General features: G+C 38.8%; 1 protein-coding gene across 1 annotated transcript in view; it reads left to right on the forward strand.

Annotated features, from left to right (window-relative positions):
- got1 (glutamic-oxaloacetic transaminase 1, soluble) overlaps positions 1-24,090 on the forward strand; it is a 54,972-nt gene extending 30,882 nt beyond the window's left edge. Inside the window, exons 8-9 of the mRNA XM_069900210.1 lie at positions 7,985-8,127; positions 23,794-24,090. Coding sequence (XP_069756311.1) covers positions 7,985-8,127; positions 23,794-23,933 — 283 coding nt within the window. The 3' untranslated portion in view covers positions 23,934-24,090. The remainder of the gene's footprint in view (positions 1-7,984; positions 8,128-23,793) is intronic.
- Positions 24,091-27,843: the final 3,753 nt, after the last annotated feature.

The following is a 27,843-nucleotide window of genomic DNA, read 5'->3' on the forward strand; positions in this document are numbered from 1 at the left end:
ATTCTTTTGGCAGTCAACATAATAGATTACTTTTGGTTACAGACATGGATGTTAATAAATTCATAAGCGGCATGAATAAGTTTAATAGTCATGATCTTGTTTCCTTCACCTTAATGGAGACCACCTTTACCACAACTATGGGAGTGCCATCACCGAACAGAGGAACAAAAGAAGTATTTCCCCAAAGAATTTTAGCAGCTTAGTCAAATCTAATTTTCCTTTCAAAATTCCATGTTCATCTATTCAGTCTTGTCATTTGTTTCTGTTGTTATTTTCATCATTTTTGATTCTAGCAATCTCCCTACCACTGATACAAGACTAATAGTTCCTTGGTTTTTCACTCTTTTTAAATAGTGGGGTCACCTTTGCTGACCTTCAACCCATGGGAACAATTTCAGACTCTGTAGAACATTGGAGGATGATAATCAGAACATCCACTGTCTCTCTCTCCTTTCAAAGGTGCTGGTCTGCATCATTGATCATACAATGCCAATCTAGGTCCATCTGCTCACCATGTTGATCAACAAGTACCCATCGGTATATAGCCTACTATACCTTGACAAGATAATCTAGATACTTCTTTTAAAGTTAAAAGGCTCTTCATCATGTTCTCAGCACGACACAAGTCTGCAGATGCAGTGGTTGTAGTAAAAGCACAGAAATGCTGGAGGAACTCGGCAGGCCTTGCAGCATCCACAGGAAGGGCTCAGGCCTGAAATGTTGTTAATGTATCTTTGCCTCCTGCAAGTCCTGCTGTTCCTCCAGCGTTTTTGTGATTTTCCACCTTAGGCAGGGTGTTCCAGATTCCAATCACTCTGAGTGAAGAAATTTCTTCCTCCGATTTCCCCTTTAAATAGTCAACCTTGAGATATTTTTATAGAAATCTTTCTAGCTGTTTATCCTTCCTATAAGCCCTCATAACTTTGTATCCCTCTATCAGGTCCTCTCAGCCTCCCATTCTCCCAAGGAAAAAAGACCCAGCCTATTCAATGTTGCTTCATAGTTGAAATGCTCCATCCTTGGTGAATCTCCTCTGTAATGTTGCTTGTGCAATCCAGTCCTTCCTATGGTGTGACAAAATCTACATATTATGTTCCAACTGTGGTCAAACCAATGTTTATATTGTTGTATCATAATATTTCTGCTCTTGTGCTCTATTCCTTGGCTAATCAAGGCAAGTATCCCATTATCTTTATTTATTAATTTGTGTGTGTGCATATATATATTCAATCCCAAGTACTCAAATTTAATTCCATAGTTCCTTGTTGGGCAGAGGTTATCAAAAGTTTCACTGCATCTTTTACACTGGTCTGCCTTACAACCTGAACAACATTCTGATAAATTAATTGAATGTAATTTCCTTTTCATTTAATCTGTGTGAGATGATGGTAAAATGGCTTTATACACGATGTACAGATGCACCAACATGTTATCTTGTTGCAGCCACACAGGTTTGTAAGATGAACCAGTTACAACAGTACAAATTGACTTACCACAATATGCCAAGACAGAAAAAGAAAATAAATTTTGAGAGACAGTTAGATATTTATGAGCTGCTGAGTTGCTCCAGCAGATTGTAATAGTTATAAATATTCACAGTTGCAGTTTGTGCAGGGGAAAAAAAGTGATTTTTTTTTCCCATTGATGTAGGCAGATGTCTTGGAGTAGTTTATGGAAGTTTCAAGAGTGATAGCTGATAGAAAATAAAATGTTCTTGAACTTAAAGATGCTGGACTGAAGATGCAGGGAGAGGAGGTTGTGACCAAGGCAATTGGGAGCCCTTTATAATGTTGGGTGCCTTTTTTAAAAATCTTATTTTGATTTCATAGTCTCATAAAATTGAAACAAACTGCATGATTGTTCATACAATATACAGAGTCTGTGTTTATTCCCCCCCCCCCACCCCCCAACCCTTACCCGATTGGAAAAACAGTCACTTAAATTGTACAGATAGAAATTCTGGTGGGGTCATAGACCCCTACAGAAACCTTGGAAAAAAACAACCAGAATGGCTAAATAACAAAGGCTAAAAAAAAATTAACATGAAAAAAATTTAAAACTAAACTAAAAAAGGACGTTGTCTCCATCATGTCCCACTTGGTCACTTTTATTTACCTGCTAGGACAGATTGCTGTCCTACCCCTATTTTGAAGTGGGGGGAGGGCTAATCAATCTATATGCCAATATATTTCAAGAAAGGTTGCCACACTCTAACGAATGTGACGTGTTTCTTCTTTAGATTGTATGTGATTTTCTCCAGGGGAATCCAACTCTGCATTTCTATATTCCATCATGTGATATTTAGTTGGGAGTTGGACTTCCACAAAACCGCTATACACTTCCTGGCTACCACCAAGGTGTTCTTCATGAACGGAATTTGATCTTTGGTCAATCTAAAACTCACATCCCCAATATCTTTGAGAAGGTACAACTCCAGATCCTGTGGAAAATCTACTTGTGTAATTTTTTTCGGAATGTCCTGCAGGTCTTCCCAGAAGGGTCTCACCTTTATACATAGGCAGGTGGAGTGGACAAAAGTTCCAACCTCCACACCACACCTAAACCTCATTTCTGAAATTTCAGGCCTTGATTTGTGTAATTTTTGTGGTGTGAGGTACAACTGGAGCAAGAAATTGTACTGCACCAACCAATATCTGGCATTGATGACCTCTGTCACACTGTCCAGACACAGGTCTTGCCACCACTCTTCATTGATTGCTGTTCCAAAGTCCAACTCCATTTCTCCCTCGACCTGTGTAAACCTGGCTTCAGGCCCTCACTTTGGAATATGTAATACATCTTAGAAATAAATTTATACACATTGCTCTTTTGAATTATAACCTCCATGACGCTACATTTAGGTAGGGTCCTAGATGGTCCCAAATTTCCCCTTAAGATAGATCCTATTTGCAGATAGCAGAAGAATGTTCTGTTGGACAAATCGTATTTGTTTCTCAACTCCTCAAATGACATAAGCTGCCCCCCTTTTGTAACAATCCTTGATACACCTGATCCCTTTCTGGCACCAGGTTTTCAGGATTTTATTACCCAGAGTAAAGGGTATTAAATTATTCTGTGTCAAGGGTGTTTTGGGGGATATTCCCACCTTCCATCCAATATATTTTACTCTTTTCCATGTCTGGAGTACCTGGTTTAGGATGGGGCTATCTTTTTGAGAGTAATTTGGTATCCCACTTTTATTTATATATATATATATATATATATATATATATATATATATAAATTCTTTGGCTTTCTTTGGCTATCTCTTTGCCTACCAAGTGTAGTCCAATTTGCACCCATGAAGGGAGCCCCCCCGCCTCAAAGAGTGAGATGGTAAACCTTGCTTGTGGGCTGCCCAGTAAATCTTTTTGAAATTGGGTAATTTAAAACCACCCCTACCTCTCCCCCCCCCCCACAAGTTGTAATCCTATGTCAACTTTTCATGGAGATTCTAGCCACTTTCCCATTCCACAGGAACCTTCTGACACACTTGTTGAGAACTATTTAAATAAAACCCTGAGGCAATGAAATGGGTAACGATTGGAAAAGATATTGGAGCCTTGGCATCACCTCCATTCTGACACAGTTGACTCTGCCCATCAATGTTATGAGCAGAGTCCTCCATCTAACCAGTTCCTTCTCAATCTTCTGGAGCAAAAGGAGATAATTAAGTTTGTATAAGATCTATAAATCTTAATCTACTTTAATTCCCAGATATTTAATACTTTCTTGCATCCATTTGAATTGACTTCCTTTATTGGTACTGTCCATAATCCCTATTCATCAAAGGCATTGTCTCGCTTTTATCCAAATTTACCTTATGCTCCAAAACCTTCCTGTAATCCTCTAGTGTGGTCCTTAGTCTGGCCAACGACCCCTGCTCCCCCCACCAAAAAAAATCCCGGGGTCCATCAAATACACTAACACATCATCAGCAAAAAGGTTGATTTTTGTGTTCCACCTGGCCCACCTTTTATGTCTGGATTCTTCCAGCTGCTCAATGGCTAATATGAGCAGTCCTGGAGACGATGGGCAACCTTACCTACTTGACCTGCTCAAAGTAAATACTGGAGACGTCTGCTCATTTTTGCTTGGAGCTTGTGAAAGTGCCTTAAGCCAATCAATAAATATTTGATCCAATCCAAATTTCTCCAGTACCTTGAACAGAAAGTCCCATTCCAATATGTCGAAAGCCTTCTCTGCATCCAAAGCTATAGCTACTCCCAGGTCCACCCCTGATTGTGCCAGGTGTACCAGACTTAGCTGTGTTGTTTGCCGATTGCCTGTTTTCAACAAAACCCACTTGATCCAGATTTGTAAATCTCGGCAGATATATCATTGCTTTTGCAATAATTTTCTAGTCTGTATTCAATAACAAAATGGGCCTATATGAGGCAGGCTTCAATGGGTCCATTTTTTGGGAATCACCATGATAAATCACTGTTAAGAAAGAGTCCTGGAGGGTATGTGTCTCCGCCATCTGATCCACCACCTTCATAAGAAGGGGCATTAAGAGATCTTTGAACCCTTAATAAAATTTGATGGGGAAACCATCTTCTCCTAGCAACTTGCCAGCTTGCAAAGAGCTCAGAATCTACGCTATCTCATCTTTGGTGAAAGGGGCATTCAGCCCTTGTTCCTCTTGTCCCAAATTTGGTAGTTCCAATGGGAGCAAGAAATCATCTATTTTGGTGGATCTCCCCTGATACATATTTATATAATTCTTTATAAAATGTTCTAAATATATAATTTATTTCCTTTGGTTTATGAGATTTTGTCTTTCTATTTGGATTGGATTGCATTGATTGTTCTTGAGGCCTCCTCTGCCCTCACCTGCCAGGACAAGAGTTTAAGGGCCCCTCTCCCCTTGCTCATAATACTGCTGTTTCGATCTTAAAATCAACCTTTTTGATGTGTGTTTGTGGCGTATTATACGTGCATTTTATTCACTAAATTCCTGTATCTCTCTTCTGTGCCCAGTCTTTGGTATTCTTTTTCCATTTGGGCTATTTCCTGTTTCAAATCATTAATCTTCTTCATGTGCTTCTTTTTAATGGTCTTGGTATATCCAATTGTTTGCCCTTAAGTGAGCCTTCAATGTGATGTTGGGTGCCTTCTTGAGGCAGAATCTCATATAGATTTAAATGTTTAAAACATTAGTCATGCAGCATGGTAACAGGCCCTTCTGGCCCAATGCACAGTGCTGCCCAAATACCCCAATTTTACCTATAACTGGAGGAAACCAGAGAACCTGGAGAAAACCCCTGAAGATCCGGAGAGAACTACAAACTCCTTACAGACAGCAGCAGATTCAAAGCTAGGTACTAGTGTTGCGCTAACTATGCAGCCCAAGATTTCTTCAGTGGATGGACTTGGCTAGGTTTGCCCGTTTCTGCAGCCTTTTGTGTTCCTGGACGCTCGCATTACCAAACTAGTTGGTGTGCTTTTGACCGTATAACCGGAGAAGTTCACTGATATATTAAATGACATGCCAGATCTCCCAAGGTCTGTCTTTGTTGAATCTTAATGATAATTTCATTTTTCCACATTGTATTTTATCTGCCCTATCAGGCTACTCCCAATCATCACTCATGAGAAGCAAACCAAGATTAAAACAATAATTTTTTGTTCAAGCTTCTTGGGTGCTTGCCATTCATTTTTAAAAATCGCTGCTACCTTGTCATAACTTTTCCTTATATATTCAGTCTAACAGCAAGTTATAGAAATATAATATGTCAGCAATATAATAAACACTCTGGGACTCCTATCTTTACATTCCCTCCTTACAAAATGTTCCTTGTATTTGTTCTGGTTTATGTGTATAGCAATTTTTGCTATTAAAAATACATCCCCTTTATGGTAGAACCCAGTCACACTGTACCTGCACCTCCCTGTCAGTGGGTGGCACAGTGCTTCAACACTTCTGTACTTCTCTGCTCCCAGCCCTGAATTGCAGAATAATAAGGTCAAGTGTTCTCCTTCTCTCTATTCCAAACTGCTTTTACACTGCAAATAATGATCACAATATTTTAAATTTAGACATGCAGCACAGTAACAGCCCACACTGCCCAATTACACCCAATCAAACGACAACCCTCGTATGCTTTTGGAGGGTGGGAGGAAACTGGAGCTCCTGGGGGAAACCCACACAGATACAGGGAGAAAATACAAACTCCTCACAGACCGTGCCAGATTCATACCTGGGTTGCTGGCGTTGTAACATCGTGGCACTAACCATGTTTCCTCCACCCCCAAATAACAAGAACCCAATATCAAACTAAATCTTCTAATTTGCAGGTTTTGTTGATTTCTTGCCTTCTAATTCTAACTTATCTGAATACCACCCTTGGTTTAAATTTAAAGGAAATTTACAGTACATATAGCCTAGTATGGCTATGCTTGTCACATAGGGCTATGGGAGATGGACACACATAATCCAAATTGTTATAAACCTAAACTTTATATAAACGAGCTGCTGTAAAACATTATTAGAGATCCGTACAGATGGTCAGAAGCTTATTCAGAGAGGTGCATCTTCAGAAAAAAGAGACTTGGAGTGATTTGGAAAGGAAATTCTTGTTCTTGGGGTCCAAGTATTCAAATGCATGGCAGATAATGGCAGAGTAAAGGAAATGTGAAATGGGCTTAAGGTAAGATTTGGAGTGTTGAAAATGTATGTCAATAAGATAATGATAGGAAGAATAATAGGAGAATTAAGGGTTATGGGGACCAGGTGAGTAAGAGGAACTGAGTCCATGGCTAGATCAGCGGTGATCTCGTTGAATGACAGATTCAACAGATGACCAACTCCTGCTCCTATTGCATTTTATCCATTGTAATTTTATAATCATTTATTTTCGTGCACACCCAATATTTCATTTGTAGGAATGTTTCAGCTTTGCCATTTTTTGTATTCTCTTATCAAGCCATTTTGATATTTAACAAGAGTGTGAGACTAAAGATTATTGGAGCCACATATAAATGTCCAACTTTTATGCTGCTGTTTTAGCATGTGTATTTAAAAAATTTTGATACCTTTCATGCAGCATTCTGATTGGCATTTATTGGTGCCAGACATCTATCAGAATTTTTTTTTTGTTTTGTATGGAATTCACTATTCAGTTTGTTCTGTCTAACTTCTCGTTAGATCCGTTCTGTACTTTTTTTTTTTTTTTCCAGTTTATACAAGGCTTTATTACTAAATCTAAAGCTGAATTCACACTACAATATGCAAGCCCTTCCCAATTATACTTATCAACACCTGGACTGGTACCAATTGCCGAAGCGAGGTAATGACTGCACACTTGTAGTAGGTTGTAGGGGCGCCAGTAGCAGCTTCTCCACCTCCCTCGACCGGGATGTTAGCTGAACTCTTGAAGTTCTTTTTCTTGCTGAGAGATGTTGCCACCTCTTGGAGAGACTCCAGATCCGTTCTGTACTTGATGTTAAATTGAGACTTAATGGAGTGCCCTGCAAAAAAAGCCTTTGTCTTTGTTGACGGTCCACTATTGTAGCTTTGTATTGTAGCTTATCATTGTATTTACTGGAGGTTGCATGCACAGTTCCATTAACAAATTGAGGCTAATTTCAATTGCGCTGCCAAGCTGCAACCAGCTTTAAGATTGCAAAATGATTATTTATTTACAAATGCATTGGTGTAAATGCTAATTGATGCTTTCATTGGAAACGGCGTGTAGGTAAAAGATTTGAGTTTTCCCTCCAAGAAAGAGAGGCTGTTACAGATGCACCAGAAAAAGAATAATTAACCCTTGAAAATTACAGGATGCCCCTAGAGCTGTGGTCTCTTCTGAGCCACAAACAACAAGATCATTTTTAGCAATTTCATCGTCCAGTTAAAATGAGCTCACTCAGCACATATCAGGAGTCAAACCTAGAACTTTTCTGGGTTCACTATTGCACCAGGTATGTGGTGACCACTGGCTCATTGTTGTAAATCGCTTTTTAATATTCCCTTCCCCAGGACTGACAATGTGAAGACAATGGCTGACCGAGTGTTACTGATGAGGGCGCAGCTTAAAGAAAAGCTGGAGAAACTGGGCACTCCTGGCACTTGGAATCACATAACCCAGCAGATTGGAATGTTCAGCTTCACAGGACTGAACCGTAAGTACCCAGGGCGCAGGAGTGGAGCCTATCTGTACTCGAGTTTAATATGGCAATACTGAAAGAATGAATAGATCACATTGAAAAGAACTCAGCTCAGGGCTTAAATGAGAACTAAGGTAGATGTTTCAAATATTAGCAAATGATTAACACAGATGAATGGCCCTGCCTAAGACTGACTAACATATCCTAGTTAAAAGTGGCTTTGGGGATAACTGTACCTCCCCTTCCACACAAATGTCTTCTCCACTTTAGACATGTTTCAGTGTGTTGCTTGTCTGATTGCAGATCAGTGAGAAGCCCAAACACATTAGAGTTGTAAATGGGCAGAGAAGAGGATGGATCAACTACTTTCACATAAGTTCACAAGAAAGTTATCTGGGCTGGAGGGCTTGAGTTAAAAGGGGAGATTGGATAGGTTAGGTCTTTTCTTCCTGGAGCGTAGGCAGCTGAGAGGGAGGCTTGTAGATGTTTATAAAATCATGAATAAAATTAATTGGCTTTTTCCCAGGATGGGGGACTCTGAAGGATTCCACAGAGGGCAAGGATTAAAATGAGAGGGGAAAGATTCAAAATGAATCTGAGGGACACCTTCACACAGTTGATGGCAGCTATATGGAATGTGATGCTGAGGAAATGGCTGGGGAAGGTGACCCTCACTGTGGAGCTGTGAGGCAGAAGCTCTAATAGCTCTGTCACTGCAGGGAGGGGTTTGGGGTGGAGGTTAGTGTGCAGTGGGGATAGGGAGGCTGATGTGGGGAAAGGGCATCTGTAGCAGGGCAGGAGCTGGGCCAGAACAAAATCTCCCATGGTTTGTCAGTGCCTCATCAGTTGCACTCTTGCTTCTGTGTCAGATGTAAATTCCACAATAAAGTGCTTTATAAAACTCTAATGTCCTAAGTTCCCTCTCGAAAATGTAGCATGAGATGTAATGCTACTGTGAGAGATGGGAAAATTGACCTAAAATTATGAACATGGAAGAAACTAAAGTTCATCAGTAAAATGGCTGAAACCAGTTCAAACAGGATAAGTTTGGGGCTTAGGATGCAGGAAAGCAGAGTCAGCACGATTAACATAAGAATCTTCTATCCTTTGTGACAAGACCATAGGACTAAGATAAGGAATGGTAAGGTACAATAGAATGTAGGAAGTTGAGGTAGTCTGGATCAGATAAGGGTCTCCTAGCACTGGACAGAAGTACCAAGTCATACATTTCTAATTAGCTAACCATACACAGATTTATACATATGAAATTAGCCAACCCTAGATAGAATGAGTCAACTCTGCATATTAAGAGACTGTAGCCCAGAGAATCAGGAAGGTGTGAATAAGGACAATGACATGATGGGGCACCCACAGGATACCCCCTGGTCCTCCAAGTGTACTGAAACTGCAGGTAGGCAGGAAGGATTACCTATGCCAAACCCATCCAGGGGGCAGAAGAATGTAAGGGGGAGGGCACTCTGATACTGAAATTGACTGTATAAAAGTTGGGTGAGCCCCAGTGTATGTGTGTATTCCCAGGGTAAGGGGAAGCACCCAACTTTGCATTGTTGTAGTAATAAATGTTCTTTGTTCACAATTTTTGTCTCGAGCAATTTCTTTAAAGGTACTTTAATTTCTAACACTACCAAGCCATAAGCTGATCTGTCAGGAAATCGAAAGGAAGGGTCAAGAGACATTTTAAGGTTTCAGAAGGACACATTATCTAACTGAATAAGCTGATGATGTATCCTAGTCTATATACATTTAATCAATGCCAATCAAGCATGATCAGTGACCATCGTGCTACAGCTTGTGGGGAATTGCACTGGGCCACCATGTTTCGTACATGTAACAATAATTACACCTCAAAACTAACTGAATTGCTTAAGATAGACTGAATTTGAGAAAGTATAGAAATAATTTTGAGGTAAACAAGAAAGACTGCAGATGCTGGGATCTAGTACAATACATATATGTGGGGTGAAACACAGATGTCTGCAGACGCTGTGATTGTAATAAAAACACACAGTAAATGCTGGAGGAACTCAGCCAGCGCAGCATCCATTATAAATTGTAAAGATCTATTACTGATGTTTCGTACCTCAGCCCTTGTAAACGCCTCCTAAAGTCTCTGTGAGACCCCAAAACATCAGCAATATATCTTTACCTCCTATTGATGCTGTGAGACTGGGTGAGTTCCTCCAGCATTTACTGTGTTGTCTTTAATCCACAAATGTACCTGATAAACTCAGCAGGCAGCAGATCATGCAGTATCTGTTGGAAATGAAAGGCAGTCAGTGTTTCATAAGTTTGATTTTTTTTTCCCCCATTCAAATTTATAATGTTTTTTTTCATTTATACCTAACAAATAACCTTGAGCTATTTTATGGAGTCAGGTATTGAAATTACAATTCTGGGAGCAAATGGAGAGCAATGCTGAAAGGTTTGTTGCAGGAATTTGCTGTGGGCAGGTCGGGGAGGAAGCTGTACAGGCTCTCCTCTAACGTGTGCTTGAGATCTTGGCCAGTGAAGAGAGTCTGCTACAGTTTAGATTCTGGTATTGTCAGCTGTTCCCAATTCATGTGACGGATATCGAGCAGAGTCCATTCCTCCTTCAGTGCACCTGGCAAATAGCTTGGAAATTTCTGCAGATTTTCATTGTAGCATTTATTGCCGGCAGCTGCAGTGTTTGCACAAACCATTATAGAATGTGCCTGGGGTCGTCTCTGTTTATTGTCAGTGTAATTGTGTTGAAAGCTCTGAGCAGCCAGAAGGGTTCCTACAAAGACCTTCGATAATGCTGTTGCCAAAGCATCTGTCTTGCAGGAGTCTCCAAGCAACAGAGCTCTCTCTAGATATTTCTGCAAAAGAATGCAGTTTTTTTTTCAAACAAAACCTTTCCGCTAAAATTTCTCATGCGCCATTTCCAATATTCACTCTGACTTGAATTGGAATGGGGAAAAGTCCTGTGGATGAGATTCATCACCCAGACAATAAATTTATCACTGACCTCATTCTTTTCCCTAGGCCTCCTCACGTAGGCAGGTGGCAAGTTATATTCAGAGTCGATTCTGATGCAGCTCCAGATGCCACAGCGTTTTTTAAACTTGAAGCTTGGAGGGAAGTGGGAAGAAGAATAAAACTACTGGTGAGACTCTGCTGTCTGATTTGTCAGAACTACCAAGCATGGGGCCAAGATGAACCAGTAAATAATTGATTTGACCCAACAGCAGAGCCTGTTAAGGTAGCCAGGCTACAAAGGTGGCTGGTGGCCTTCTGATTTCTGTTCTGGTTCATACAAGGTTCTACAGCAGAGGTTGGAAGCTCCCGACCCTCTGTTCTTTGAAAAGATTGCCTTGGGTTGAGAAACTCCTCCCTCACGCAGAAGAAAATTCTATTTTCCCTGCTGTCAGGTAGTGCTGCCCTTGTGCCTCTTGGGATTTGAACGTATCATTGTTAATGAGTGTCTCAAACAAACCAAGGATGAATGACTGTCAATCAAAAAGTCCAGGACAGAAGGGAAACGATATCAGGTTGTGGTGATCATCCCCTGTTCTTTTGCTTTACTTGAGTCCAAGTTCTGCCCTTTACGTGTGGCAGTAAGTATCTGGAGGCACTCTTAAATTCTGCATTGAGGTGATGACCCTCATATTTCTTACCATATCCATGAACCATTTAGCCTGGAACTAGGAGTGGCGATGAATCCATGGACTGGTTTCAAAGCTGATGGGAATAGGTACCAAGTTTGAGTCATGTTGGGTGAAGTCTTCTGGCAAAGTGTAGGTGCTGATGGCTTCCAGCCAATCTCCTTTAACAACCATCTCACAATACCATGGAGAATGATTTGTAATCAATCCTGTTTCCAGTGTTTGGTGTAATTCTGCAAGTTAATAGTTTGGTTAGTGGGTACCACGTTGCTGGCATGATTGGGATATATTCCATGTTTGGGATTTTATGAGATGTCCTTTTCTTAATTCTTGGATTTTTTGTGAGGCTGATGAAACCACATTCATTTGCCCTGTAATGGGAGGTGGGGGGGTCACTGTCCTGTTTAAACTGGGCAGTTTCCATGGAATTGTACACCTCCTTGGTCAGATAGAAATTACAGGAGTGATATGTGGATACAGGCCAAGAGGGAACTTTCTCTCAATAAAAGGCATTGTTATGTCATTCCCACACTTGTCCCCTTAACAAGGTCTGCGGAGTTGGGTGATTTGGTGAGTTGTTGTAGACATTGTACACCAATGTTGGAGGTGTCAGCTTTGAGCACAGTGGATATCTCAGTGAGTTAAAGAAGTTTTCCTTGTGTATTTGCTTAACTTCTTTAGTGCTTGAGAGTTGTGCTAGAATTAGTGCGAAGAGTAAATTTATTGGAGGTTGCTCTTTACAAGTTCTGGTGTTGGGAACTCTTAAGTTTAAAGAATGGTAGCAGAGCTGATTTGATCCCATTATCCAGCATCTTCAGGTAAAGATACATTCAAACCGCAGTATAGTTTCTGTAAGTGACATTGTGTTGACAAATATTTGAAAAGGAAATATTCACAAGAGCTTGACCTCAAGTTCTATGCTCCATTCAAAAAGAAACTTACTTTGGGGACAGCAAAAAAAAATCTGCTGGAGGAATTCAGTAGACTGAAGATTAATAGTGGTGAACATTTCAGGCTGGGATCTTTTATCAAGACAGACTATCCCCTCTGTACTCTCAGTCTTGATGAAGAGTTCGACCCAAAACGTTAACCATTCCTTTGCTCCCACTGAAGCTGATCGATTAGCTAAGTACCTCCAGCAGATGTTTTTTTCCTCTCAAGGTTCCAGTGTTTGCAGTCTCTCACGTGAATCCACTTTTTAGCTTTGTGCTCAACTGCTCAAGCTTCAAGATTGGAAAACTGTGCTGGTGGACAGTGGTCACCATTTGCCCACTATTGATACTTGAGACTCCCAGCATCTGCAGTGTTTTTATGTATTCAGTGAGTCTTTTCACCCAATGATGTCAGAACAAGCCATTGTGCCCCAAAACGCTATGCCATGTGTCTGCAACAAATGCTGCTAAGTGATGCCATCTAGTTTCTCCAGCACTGGAAAACAATACAGATTTGTTTTATAGCATTTTATAATGGATCGCTTTCAGATGGAAATCTCAATTCTCTGGGAGTTCCAGCTCCCAAACCTGTGCTCCCTTTGAACATAGCTCCCCATTGGAAGACAGAACCTTTTAAACAGTTTGACGGAATGAAGCTATTCTCCAAAAATTCTGCTGTTGGATCTTATCCGAACTACTACACTTCCTGTTGATGGATAATTCTTACCTTGTTTTCACTTGTGTGTTGCTTCCTGTCCCCTCTTATCAAGGGAATTGAGTTTGTGGTTCAGTATTCCTGCTGAAGTGCTCTGTGTAGAATTTGTCTGTTTTTCAGTTGAGGCATTTCATTGAGGTTCCATCTGTTTTTTTCCCTTTCTTGGCCCAGGCAGTTGTTCCAGGTCCTGTGGTATTCAAAGCAGTGGAGCCAGCACACCTACCTCAAATATATTTTTCATTCTGTTCCTTCATCTCGTTTTATGCTTGAGAAATCTTGCCATGTATAAAATTGCAGTTCGGAGGTAACTTTGCCAATTAAATGTTTTAAGACTTCCTAAAGAAGAGACACGGTTGGCGCAATGCTATTACAGTGCCAGCGATTGGCATCAGGTTCGAATCCCGTGCTGTCTGTAAGGAGTTTGTACGTTCTCTCTGAGTCTGTGGGTTTTTCTCAGGGACTCTGGTTTTCTCCCACCCTTTAAAGTGTACCGGGGGAGGGGGGGGGGGGTTTAGGTCAATTGGGTGTATTTGGGCTAGGAGGACCTGTTACTGTGCTGTATGTTTAAATTTTAAACCTTTAAAATAAATGAGATGGGGACCATATGAGGCCAAGGCTTTCTTTCCCCCCAGTTAACATAATTCCCTGCTCCCTTTTGCCAACTTGCAGCTATTCATCATCCTTTGCATCATGAGTATAAAATCATTTCACGTCTTAGGAAGTTTTCCATTTTACTTTTGTAGTAAGCTGCATAGATCCATTTTTCAGAGCTTGATAGATCATCGCACCAAAGACTACAATGTGAGATGTTGGTGGATTAGTGGAGTTCTTTGTTAATATATACAACTTCATTAGCTTCACGATAGACCCTATTAGTTTGATTTTGCTTTTTGCAGGCCTTTTAATTCAAAACAACTGCACTAATTGATAAGCTTCTCCTGTCCAGTCGATCTTTGTACTATACAATACTTTAAGCAGTAATGTTCGCCAGCTGTTCTGCTTGTGTGTTTTGTGTTTGGATAGTTGCAGATCCACAAAGGGCTGAAGAACTTTATTTAAAAAAAGATAAAAAAAATTCTTTGCATCATCCTCTTATTAATGGGAAGCAGACTGTTTGGCTTAGTAAAAGAGCTTGTGCAATTTGAGAGTCTGTTGAGAGCGTATGTTTTGGTGCCCTGAAGGAGTCAATTAGATGAACACATAACATACCACCAGGGTCTTTTGATGGTTGCCAGGAGGTATCTCTTTCTAACTGGAAAAAGACCCCAGGTATCAGATAAAGAATCCTCTCAAGGACCCTCATTTGGTTTGCAAGAGAACCTCTCACAGTTGAGTTAGTTCTGTGTGTAGCTGGGTAAAGGGCGAGGGCAACTGGTAGTGGCCATTAACCTGTTGACAACCTCTACATTAACTGCTGGACCTGTTAAAGCAAGTTCAGGCTGTCTGTACGATTTTAACTAGTTTGTTTCCTGTTGGTTCGGACACACATTTTGTTTGTCATTTCTCCTCGAGTCAATTTCAAATGTAATGAGTTTATTGTACAAAATTTATTGTACATACGCACCAAAATTCTTACTTTCTGCAGCTGAACGGGTACTTTGCTAAAGTATTATAGTTTAAAAAAAGAGATGATAAATACAAAAGATAGATCAATAATAAATATTCAGTTACCATAGTGCAAAAAAAAATGCAGACACTATTTGTTGTGGTGTCAAAGCAGTCCCTGATTAGTATAAACAAGGGGAGGGAAGTTCAAGAGCTGTTGGAAGCAAACTTCTTGAATCTGGACCTTCTGCTGAAGGGGAGAAGGGGTAGTAACCAGGGTGGTGGGGGGCCTTTATGATGTCACCACACAAAGATGTCTTCAGTGGACAGGAGACTGGAGCCCATGATTAACTTGGTTCAATGTTTGCTTTTGATTCTGTATTTTGCCCTTTGCTCCGTACTAATGACTGGAGGACCCCAACTATGACACAAGGCCATTGTTTTGAGGAGGGAATCTAATCGTGTTTTTTTTATCTTGAGAGTGGAAAGCCAGAAACTCTTCATAATAGACAGATGCTGTAATTTGCAAGAATAATCAATAGGATATTTTTATTCTCGCCTTTGAATCGCAATCCGCCTGTTTCAAGTAAACTAACAAGAGACTGGTCATTTACTTGGATTCAGGAGCAGAGCTTTCATCCTGTATATTGTCCACAGGACATTTTGTTGCTTGTAATGCTGGATGGTGAAGCAATTTGACCATTTTCTTTGAAAGCTGTCTCGTACATCACCACACAATCTACATTGTCAGTCAGGAAAAACGTGGCAGAGCTCATGAGCATGAAATAAAATCTCTTAGTTTCTGCTCTCATTTTTTTTTCTCTCTCCTAACATCTCAAGTGCATTCTTTGATACCTCTTCTCCTGTTCTCTTTATAGGCCTATCATTTTCATTGTGTATACATTTCAGTACTAATATTTATAACAGTAACTTTTAAGATGCATTGTTAAACAGAACTTGACTGAGCCATATTAGGGTGTGTATTAGGGCAGGTGATCATAGGCTTAGGCAGGGAGGAAGAGTTTTAAAGGAGGAAATAGAGCCTTAGGGTTGAATTGCAGAGCAAGGTTATGGACAAGTGAAATCGCAGGTGGCAGTGTTGAAACAACTGAATATGGACAACCAGCGTGTTGATAGTCATAATGTTAAAGTAGATGGGACTGTGACCATTGAAAGACATATTGAAAAAGGCATAATTTTTAGAATATGATGCTTCAACTTTGCATCTTTTTCTTTTGAACTCGTGCACATTTGCTAAATTCTTGTTGCACTGTTTTCAAGTTCATGTTCAATCGAATTTTAAGCATTTAATCACACCCGCATCTGATAAACAGACAAAGTTGATGCTTGAAAGTTGCTACCACATTTATTGGTGAAGCTGTTTGACTTCTTGGAGATTTGCCAAATTTTGAGACTGTCTATTTTACATGGGAGAGGAAAAAGGACATAGGATGGTCTAATGTGGGAAACAGTTAATCAGTGTGTGTCTTGTGCCTGGAGATGCTGTGGTTAACGATTCACTCCATTCCAAGGCTTGAACCTCTGTTCTTCTAAGTCTGCATTATCCAGGACCATTTTTAACTAATCTACTTCTTAAGTGGATCAAAGCTAAATTGGGGAGCACCATTTGCAAACAAAATCTCCACAGGTGATGACGGGTACTGAAATTAGGAGTAAGCCAAATATTCAGTGTGCTCAAAGGTCTGGATCCAAATCATATACTGTGGTTACACTGAATAGGAAATCTCCTGCTGTTTGAATTTTGCATTTCTTTTAAACAGGATCACTGAACTCAAGAACATCCAAAATTAGGAGCAGGAGTCAGCCATCTGGCCTATCGAGTCTGCTCTGCTATTCAATATGATCATGGCTTCACAATCCTTATTTCCCCATTATGCAAAAATCTATCTAACTGTGTCTTAAATATATTTAATAAGGCAGCTTCCACTGCATCTTTGGGCAAAGAGTTCTGCAGATTCAGTACTGTCTAGGATGAGCAATTTACTGCATCTCTGTCTAAATCTGTTCCCCTGAATCTTGAGGCTAGTTCTAGTTTCATCTAATGTGGAAACAACTCTCTTGCTTATTATTTCATTTTTCTATAAGATCCATTTTCGTTCTTCCAAAATCCAGCAGGTTTAGCCCCAGGCAATACAATCACATCTCATAGGCTAACCCTCTCATCTCTGGAACCAACCTAGAGAACCTTCTCTACACCACCTCCCAAGTGAGTAAATTCTTCCTCAACTAAGGAGACCAGAAATTCACGCTGTACTCCAGGTGCAGCCTCAGAACTGTAGTACCCTGAACAGTTGCAGCAGTACCGCTGCTCTTAAATTTGATCCCTCTCGCAATGAAGGTCAAAATCCCGTTTGCCTTGATTACCTGTCGCATCTGCAAACTAACCTTCTGCGATTCATGGACAAGCACACCCAAGGCCCTTTGCAAATGAATATGCTGCAATCTTTCACCATTTAAATAATAATTTGATCTACTATTCTTCCTTTCAAAGTGGATGACCTTGCATTTATCAACATTGCACTCCATCTGCTAGACCTTTGCCCATTCAGTTAGTCTGCCTATACCTCCATATCCTCTGCAAAGCTCCCAGAGGGTGGTGATACTGGCTGCACTTGCTGGTCAGTGGGAGGAAGTCAACAAGTGCCTTGCCGATCACAGTGTCGGCCACCTGTTAGTCACCTCCCCACTGGGAGCTCAAATCTCCTTGCTTTTATGTTACCAGGTGGCTGGGTCTTTTAAGCTCAGTGAATGGGGGAGGAGAGAATTTTGTGTTAGGGCCCATATAATTGTTACCAGCAGATATTTTAGGCAAATAGTTAAAAGAAAGCAGAAACTGCTTGAATATTTAAGTTTGCTTTTAAAGCCCCAGATGATTGACATGCAAATGTTCCTTAGTTCTGCCAAGCTATGAAGCCATTCCCCTTCCCTAAGAAGGGCGCAGTTGAGAAACATAATTGAAACATTCCATGTCAATCATCTGTGAAGTAAAGGAAGTGATGTCATCAGTGAGCAGAAAGATAAATTGTCTGACCTTCCCTGTGTGATGATCGTACTCTGCTCTCAGCTGGGAGTTCAGCAAACTCTTCAACGTTCCTAAGTGTTGAGTGATAGGAGGATGTTGGGTTAGATGATATGATGCACCACATATTGCATAGTTTTACAGGCTAAATGCAGTGATATCTAGAGCCAGGGGTCATGGCATCAAAAGAAAGGGTAGGTCATTCAGGACAGTGAAGAAATGAGACCCAGAATGTGGGGAATCCTTGGTATTCTCTGCCTGAGGGCTGAGGTGGCTCAGTCACTCATTTTGTTCCAGACAAATTAATGGAGATCAATGGAATTGAGGACAATACAGGAGAGTGATGCTGAAGTAAACACCAACAATAATACTAGACACTGGAGCAGTTGCAAAGACACAAATGTCACATTCCTGAATTATCCCTTGTGTGGCATTCTGCAGGAATGCTAAAGTTCAACCAATTATAGACATTTTTAAAATTATTTAAAAATTTTCCCTACATGTATTCAAGAATTACTATAATAATACATATTTCAAAAACAGAAGCAAATTAAATATTGCATACATGATAGTATTTACCCCCCCCAACTCTCATCCCTTAAAGTAACCAATATGAAAACTATAATATAGTTATATAGAATAAAAGAAGAAAAAAGAAAAAGACTTTTCAGATTGCATAGAGGGATGTCATCTAACACATTTTTAAAGATCTTTAATACAATTCAGAGGAGATTCATGCAGGTCCAGAGGCATGGGAAGGACAATTTTAAACAATATTTATTTCTGAAACTATATGTATTTTTTTCCAAAGGGATACAGCTTTGAATCTCTGTACTCCATCTTGCCAAACCCAGATATACATCTGATTTCCAAGTAACTGCAATACATTTCCTTGCACTGCTAATGAAACTTTAACAAATTCAAATTAATATATTGACAAATTTAATTTAGGTCTTGTCCTTCAATATTCTGTAATAGAAATAAAGCTGCATTTTTCATAAACAGACATGTAACTTGTTCCAAAATAATTCCCTAAATCTACCCAAAAAGGTCTTGCCTTAATACAAGACTAAGTTAAATCCAAAAAATTTCCTACATCTTCACCACATCTAAAATATTGATTTGATAAATCTGATTTCAATCTATTAAATTTCTGTGGTGTAAGATAAAACTGGTGTAGAAAATTATACTGAACTAATCTATACCTTACATTTATAGTATCAATCATACAGTCCTTGCATAGATTTGCCCATCTTTTTTTCATCAATTACAATGTTCAAATCTAGTTACCACCTCTGTCTGGATTTATGAACTCCACACTTGGGAGTTCCTGCTTGTAATAAAGAATATATCCTAGATGTTAGGAGAGGAACTGTTAAGAAATTTACAAGAAGTTCTACTTCAGTACAATAAGGTAACAACATGGCTGGTCTTCAAATAAGCTCTTAATTGAAAATAACAATAAAGAGTATTATGAATTGTACCATATTTATTTCTCAAATGACATTAATTGATTCTTTTTGTAACAGTTTTTAACATTTATAATCCCCTTACAAAAGCAAATATCCAGAAACTGATTATCTTTTGAAAACAATATAAGAGAATTTTAAATTAAATACATTTTAGGTGATATACGTCCTCTTACACCAATTTCATCATTTAATTTATTCCAAATATTAATCAAATGCTTCAACAATTTATATATAAATTCTTCTGCTTCTCTCTCAAGAAATCTCATTTGTGCCACTCAGTAATAATTTTTGAAATTGGGAAGCTGTAAAACTCCCAATTCATATTTCCATATTAACTTCTCTGTAGAAACTTTTGACATTTTACCTTTCCAAAGGAATTTCCTTACATATTCAATTCTTGAAAATAAAAATTTGAGATATTGAAATAAGTAATGTTTAAAAAAGATATTGTAATCCTGGAAATGTATTCATCTTAATACAATTAACCCTTCTCACTAAAGTTATAGGCAAATTAATCCACTTTTAAAATCCTCCTCAATCTTTTAAACTAATGATGAATAATTCAATTTATATAAATTTTTCAAATTATTATCTGAACAAATGCCTAAATATTTAATACCCCCTTTTGGCCATTTAAACATTGTCTCTTTGGCATTGAGTATAATCACCTTCTGTTAATGGCAAAATTTGACTTTTATCCCAATTTATTTTATAACCCAAAACTTCTGTATTCTTCCAATTTAACATATAATTTTTGTAAAGATATCTTGGGCTCAGTCAAATATATTAAGACAACATGTGCAAATAAGCTAATTTTATGTGATCTACCTTAAATCCCTTAATTTCTAAATTGCTTAAGCAAGTGGTTCAATAGCTAATAGCTAAAAGCTGGATATAAAGCTGGATATTCAGGTGACCTCCTCACCTGAAATGGTGCAGATATTTGTCCATTAGTCACTTCTTTAGGATTTTGATACAATGCCCTAATCCGATTTATAAAAGTCAATACAATCCAAATGTTTCCAACACCTTAAACAAAAAGTACCATTCCAGTCTAGCAAATGCTTTCTCTGCATCTAGAGCTACTACAACACTCAAATTTCTTTTGCGCCAGATGAATTATACAGTGGAACCCCATTATAACGTAATGGTTTGAGTCCAAAAAAATCAGATTGCAAAAAAAGTGGGGTCACGCTAAATTAGTTTTCACTATTATGTACAATATATACACGTGGCAGCACTCACCCAACTCAACCCCTGTGCACAGCAGGATTCGCTCCCCCATTCTTAGCAACACACACCACAACCTCCCCTTCATCAATGCGATGAATTCCCCACCAAGATAAGCATTACTACTTCATTTAGATGCACCACATCTAAACATCTGCTGCACCACAGGGTGGCCATCCCTGGTACATCATTTTTTTTTTAAAAATGGGCTCGCTTAACATCCTATCTTAAAGAACGGAATGTGGATGTTAAAGGGTCCAATGACCCATCACGTTATATCCGAATTCGCGTTAAATTGGGGTTCCACTGTACTAAGTAATCTAGCTACATTTTCAGACGTCTTTTTTACCAAAACCTGTGTGATCCATATTTATTAATTTAGGCACAGTTTAGTATTCTATTTGCCAAGATTTTTGCAACAGTTTTGTAAATCTACATTTAATTATGAAATATGTCTATAAGATGAAGGCTTTAAAGAGTTTTTTTAGGAATCACTCTAATTATTGTCAATGAAAATTATTCTGGAAGAGTATGAGTTTGCGAAGCTTGATCTAATACTTCTATAAAAATAGGAATTAATAAATCTTGTTAATAAATCTTAAGCACCACTTGTCTTAGAATTAAATGAGGAAGATGCTACATATCCAATCCCTTTTAATTTCAAATTTTCTTTTTCAGTCAAATGTGTCTTGAAAAAAAGCTACATCAACTCTCATTTTCTTATATATGTTAATACCCTCTTCCTTTTTATATTTCTGTTTAATCCATTAATATTAAAATTTACAAACTTTATTACTCATCTTGATAAAATATAACCAATCCCCTTCCCCAGCAAGTCTCCTCTCAAATATCACATCTCCTCCAACATTCCAAATAGAAGAGAAAAGACAGTTGAACATTCAAAAAATATTTAAACTATATTTGAATAAAATAAAACCTTCCCCATAAGTGTTGTCTTAGTATAGAGCATTACCTCCCTCCACTTTACAGGTTGTGACCAAAGTCACAAAAACACACATAATCCCGCAGCAATTAGCACCTCCTTCTCTCCCCAACTCCCCTGGTAGATTTAACAAAAAACTTTAATTATTCAGTTGTCCACAACTAAAATAACTTCCTGGAAATCAAAATGGGAAGAATTTCTTTCATCTTACAAACTTTCCCTTTTCCAATAATAATAAAACAGGAGAAAAAAAAAGGAAATAGTTCATCCCATCAGAGATGCAGTATCTTGAGGCTGGACTCTAGGGAGATTCTGGACAAATTCTTTTGCTTGAGCAAAGTTGGAAAAGAATCTATTTTGGTCTCCAGGTATAAAGATCTTCAAAGTTGCAGGGTAATGTAGTTCAAATTTATAATCTTTATCAAAAAGAGCTTTCTTAACTGGGTTGAATGCTTTCCTTCTCTTCATTAGATATTCACTCAGGTCAGGATAGAATAAAATTCTATTTCCATCACATTGAAGCGGGCCTTACTGTTCCCTTGCTCCTTTGACTGCAAGACTTAAAAACCTTCTTTCGGTCTTGAAAATGCAGAAACTTAATTAATATGGATCGAGGTCTATGGTTTGGAAGAGGCTTTGGTCTCAGAACTCTGCGCTTTTTCGATTTCAATTGTATTTTCAAACTTTGCTCTCCCAAAACTTCAGGAATCCACTCATGAAAAAAGCGAATTGCATCTGAACCTTTTCCTTCTGCTGAAGTTTTCCAAACATCCACTTCCTCTAAATGCTTTTGATTCACTGTAATTAAACCACAGTTGATGCCCTGTCTTCAACATGTTGAATATCCTCTTGTACTCTTGTAGCTTTCTCATCCATTTTCTCCAGTTTCTTCTTCACAACTTCTAATCACTCTATTTAAAAAATTTCCCCTTTTTCTTTAATTTCTGCCTTCATTTCTGCCTTTAATTCCTTCAATCCTTCTTTCATTACTTTAATCTGATGCATTAAAGTTGTGGTTAAGTCTTCTACTTTAGACTGTGAAATAGTTTTAACTTTAATTACCTCCTCTTTCTGTTGTCGTTCTTCTTCTTCTTCTTCATATTCGGCTGCAGAGCCTCTGCTGAAGCCTGACTCTTCTTCATCTGGTGCTGAGGTAGAGGCCCCTGACTTCTCAGTACTTTGTGGCCCTACTCCCAGTTAGGGTTTATACTTTACCACACTGTGCATGTGCAACTTCTCACACGTGCACAGTTCCGGTCCATGTTCTTCTCCACCATCTGTCCGTGTTGCCAGTAGAGGGCCCTTCAAGAGGATCACTCAGCTGGGGAGCAGCCCGAGCTTCGTTTCAAAGCCCTGCTTCGTTTCAAAGTAGGCCTTGCATCTCTTCTTCTCGTTGGGCTCCAGGTACAGCTGTAGGTTGTTTATCTTTTTTAGATGCATTTTTAATGTAAACTAAAAGTATATAAAAATATTTTAATGGTATTTAGTTTAAAACATTACTTAATTAACACTTTTTAAACTAATTATCCAAGGGAGTCAGGACCTTGGAGGAAAGTTTAGGAGAGATATCAGAGGGAGGTTTTTTCATTACACAGAGTGGTGGGTGTCTGGAATGCATTGCCGGAGGTGGTGGTGGAGGCAGGTACAACAAGGACATTCAAGACTCTTGGACGGGCACATCAATGTTAGAAAAATAGGCTTTGGGTGTGATGTAAGGAAAAATTAGATTGTTGTGAAGTAGGTTTATATAGGTCAATACAACTGTACTATAATATTCTATGTTGACTAATTCTTGTTACACTCCCAACACTGACAATCCTTTTAATTGCTTTCTTAAAAATTGCTTTCTGGTTTCCTCCCACCCTTTAAAATGCATTAGGTTGTCGGTTAATTGGGTAGTAAGGGCTCGAGGGCAAAAGGACACATTACCAGGCTGCATGTCTAAGTTTAAATTTAAAGATTAAGGGTAATTTATCAATCCAAGCTAACTAAAGGGTTCTAAGTCTGACTGAATGTTTTTAATATTTTAATTGTATTTTAAAAATTAGTTAAAGGAGCAACTTGAAGGCAAACTCTGACAGAGAAACAAAGTGCTGACTATTTGTGCATTTCTTCCCTCTTCTCTTCCTCCCCCACCACCCCCCACTTCCCCCACAGCTTCCCAGGTTGACTACATGGTTAAGAAGAAACACATCTATCTTTTGGGCAATGGCCGTATCAATATGTGCGGTCTGACCACTTCCAACTTGAATTACGTGGCTGAATCCATTAAGGAAGCAGTGACAAGTGGGCAGTGATGGTGAACAACTCACTTTCAAAGCGATCTGCAGATGTGACAACTAGTGTGTTTTGTTGTAGGCTCTCATACCCCCCTATTGCACAGCTTTATATAATACCCAATTGGCATCAATCCCTGAAAGTATTGTTTAAATAAAAGAAACACAGTCATATTAACTTAGCTCTGTTTCTGGATTCAGTATCCAGCCAGGACTTTTGATTTTATCTCTATAATTATAGAATTGAATCCATTTTATAGTTTTTAAAGATTAAGTTATAATTTCACCTCCAATGGTGTTTTAATGTACCCAGCATAATTGATGGCTGATCAATTTCAAAATATTGTGAATGCCCAGGAATGTATGTGTTTGTCTGTGCATTTTTTCTTTTTGAAATGACTTCCCACGTAAATTTTGTGTTAAAATGGAGAAAACTCTAATTAAAAAAAGTGCTTTTTTAGTTTCCTGTTTCCAAAGGAAAACCTTGGAAAAATTAGATGGCAGAAACCCGAGAGGGCTTTTAATTCCTATGTGTTTAAATTGTACAGCTGTCTCCTTCAGCTTTGCCACAGGAGCAGTGATGAGATGGGGAAAGTTGTGACTTGACTGGAATAATCTGTCGAGAACAAACTTTAGTCCACAAGCTTCTGTTTATTCAATCCCCGTTTAAGACAAAGGTAGGTTGTAGTGTCATTCTTGCGGTTGACTCTAGTGATGTCTGACATAATTATTTTCAAAATATAAATGTAAAATGAATTCTAAAAGCACTAAAGGTAGTGTGTTGCATCGAAGCCTGTGAATCATGATCAGAAATTCAGCGCATTATCAGCAAATGGTCTTGGAGATGGGCAGCTTGGTCTGCCTGTGGTGGCACTGCACATACCATCCTGTGGATAATTGGCAATTGGGCTAATTACTTATATCTCTTAATGGTTTCTTAATGTACTCTAATTGAAGTACAGTTTAACGAATAGGAGCAATATCTCTGGGAGAGAAGTAATTCCATCCAGGTCTATTTAGTTGTGTTTGATTCAGTTGGCATAATTATAGAGCCATATTGAGGCCTTAAATTGGCGTGTAACTAATTATTTTAAACTTGTATGACTGGATGATGAGGAGAGGATGATTAATTTGCTTCTAAGTTTTATTGAATGGGTTTAGTGACGTAGAAAAGGAATTAAATTGCTTGATTCAGGAAGAATCCAGTTGGTCAGCATGGTAACACTTGAATTGAGCATCCTATGCCATAGGTGCTCTGGTTAGTAAGAGATCACTTAAGCTGGTATGTGAGTGGAAAGAAAAAGATTGAGCCTGCTAAACCTTTGGTGAGAATACAATGCAGCTTTAGTTTGTGATTGACATAACGGTAAATGCCTGGTTTTAATCCCTCCCCTTTAAAGCACTTTCAAAACAATAAACTTACTGATTATTTTAGCAGAAAATAAAAGGTTATTGGAATAACCCTTAAGTTTATTAGTTAATATACAGCAATTGAATGTAACCAGATTGAAATTAACCCTATATGTCACTTAAGATGAGAATATTCTCTATTAACTGATCTGGATTTTATAACAATTTTAGGGGGGAAAATGTAACCATTTTGGGATGGGGACAGAGTTGTGGGTGGAAGGGATTTCTGCTACTTTATTGTGGCTGTCCAGTTGCATCTTGAACTCCTTGCATTTCATTGTTTGGCAGAATTTGATAATCTATTTGATGGATGATTGACTGCTGTTGATCCTATCATTTGTATGGATCCTCTATATGCATTTGCTATAAACTAATTATAATCTCATTAGAATTTCCCAAAATATTTGGGATATATAGAGCTGACTAATTTATGTATAAATATATTGAATCATGTAAAAAAAAATACAGCTTTTAAAAAAAAAAAAGATTCTTTTCATTTACTTTTGTGGTTTTGGAACAACGATTAAAATCTTGGATCTTCGCATTTAACACAACCACCAATTTGGTAAGGAACTTTTAAGGGTTTGAAGGCATTTGAGTAAAATGCATGTGATCACAAATGGAAGCTTCTCCCTTCCTCACTTGTGATTTTTAAAATTTATAACATACAATGACTGAAAAACCTTAACTATTGTTTTACCTAGAAGTTTATTGTGTCTTGAGGAAAACATGAAAGTCTGCAGACACCGTGGTTGAAGTAAAAACACAATGCTGGAGAATCTCAGCAGGTCAAACTGTCCTTTATGTAGCAAAGATAAAGATACAGAACTGACATTTCATGCTTGAGCCTTTCATTAGTATATGAAAGGCTGTCTTTTGGCCTTGTGGTGCTTCTCAATAAGGAACAATCAGATGAAGACAACTGAAGTGTTGTAGCAGAGGCCAAAATGCTTGCCCAAAGGGGTTTCTAGTCATGGAGTTCTACAGCAAACTGGCAACTTTGGTCAAACCTATCCAAGCCAACCAGCTGTCTGATATCTCCTTAAACCTACCCCTCCATCACGACTCCAACAGCAAGCACGGTCTCCCACACTGTCACAGATCTTATCGCATCAGGAGGTCTCCCTTCCCAGCCTCCAACTGATGATGCCCCAACCCACACTTTCTGCTTTTGTCTACCCAAGATCTACAAACAGGACTGGGGCAGGCCCATTATTTCTGCTGTACTGTTGTTTCCATTTGCCCATATCACTGGAGAACAATTTTTTTCCAAAAGGTTTTGATCTGAAAATAAATTGGGAATTATTACAGTTGCCCCTCTCTTCCATGTTCACAATGTCTTGGTGAAACCTTTCACATGTTCACCACTGACTGCACCAAGACCAGCAGGGAAGAAGTTCAAGTGTGAATGCAGAAAATGAATTTTCAATGACATGTTGCACTTCATAGTTTTGTACACTTGAAGTAGACTTAAAATAGGACAGGAAATCACAAATACACCCAAAAGTGTTCAGGAAACAAAATCTTCATTGTCCAGTATATTCGGTGCAGACCTCTCTAAACCTTTTCTCTCCATGTACCTGTTCAAATACCTTGTGAACTTCATTAGTTCCTGCTTCTACCATTTCTTCTGGCAGCTCATTCCACATACAACCACCCTCCATGTGAAGAAGGTGCAGCTCAGTTTTAAATCTTACCCCTTCAATCTATGCCTTCTAGTTTGAGTCCCCTCCACTGGAAAAAAAAGTTACTTTGCAGGCTGGTCTAAGCCAAGGGGGTGGGAGTAGTGGGATGCGGTGCAATTCTGATGAAGTAATCTGGCTGGATGATCATATACTCAAAGGGTAATGGACAACAATTTGTATGTCTTGCTGGAGATTTTGCTTTTTAGCAATGGTAATTTGGTCTAGGTACTTCCTTCCAGGTTCATTCGAAAGGAAGAGGGCAAGAAACAGATTATTGTAATGCTTGATTTGCAGTGTTGAAAGACATCTAATAACCCCTGTTAGGCAGCTCCTCAGCTGTTTAGGGTCATTCCTGCACAAAATGGTGTTTGTATGCAAGCATCTGGCATCTCTAGGTGTTAATATCATTGCAGTGGTCAGCTCTTCATAATGCACCATTTTAGGTCCCTCTACTGTTCCTGGCTGGTTTGTGTTACCATCAATAGTACTGTTTCTTCATCCCAATTAACTTTAAGAACAATTTCTCAAGTTGGCAGCATGGTTAGTGGAGTAATTGGCATAATACTATTATAGCGCCAACACCCAGGTTCGAAACTGGCACACACTGTCAAGAATTTGTATGTTCTCCCCGTGACCCATGTAGGTTTTCCCCAAGTGCTCTGGTTTCCTCCCACATTCCAAAGACGAATGGGGTTGGCAAGTTAACTGGTCACAATGATGTATATGGGTGGCGTGGACTGGAAGGGCCTATTATTGTGGTATATCTCTTTTTAAAATAAAATATAAACTATATACTGTATTTATCATCACTGATTTCAAAGCAAAATTGTTTGAGA

Source organism: Narcine bancroftii, chromosome 10 (assembly GCF_036971445.1).
Source record: "Narcine bancroftii isolate sNarBan1 chromosome 10, sNarBan1.hap1, whole genome shotgun sequence".
Taxonomy (NCBI): Eukaryota; Metazoa; Chordata; class Chondrichthyes; order Torpediniformes; family Narcinidae; genus Narcine; species Narcine bancroftii.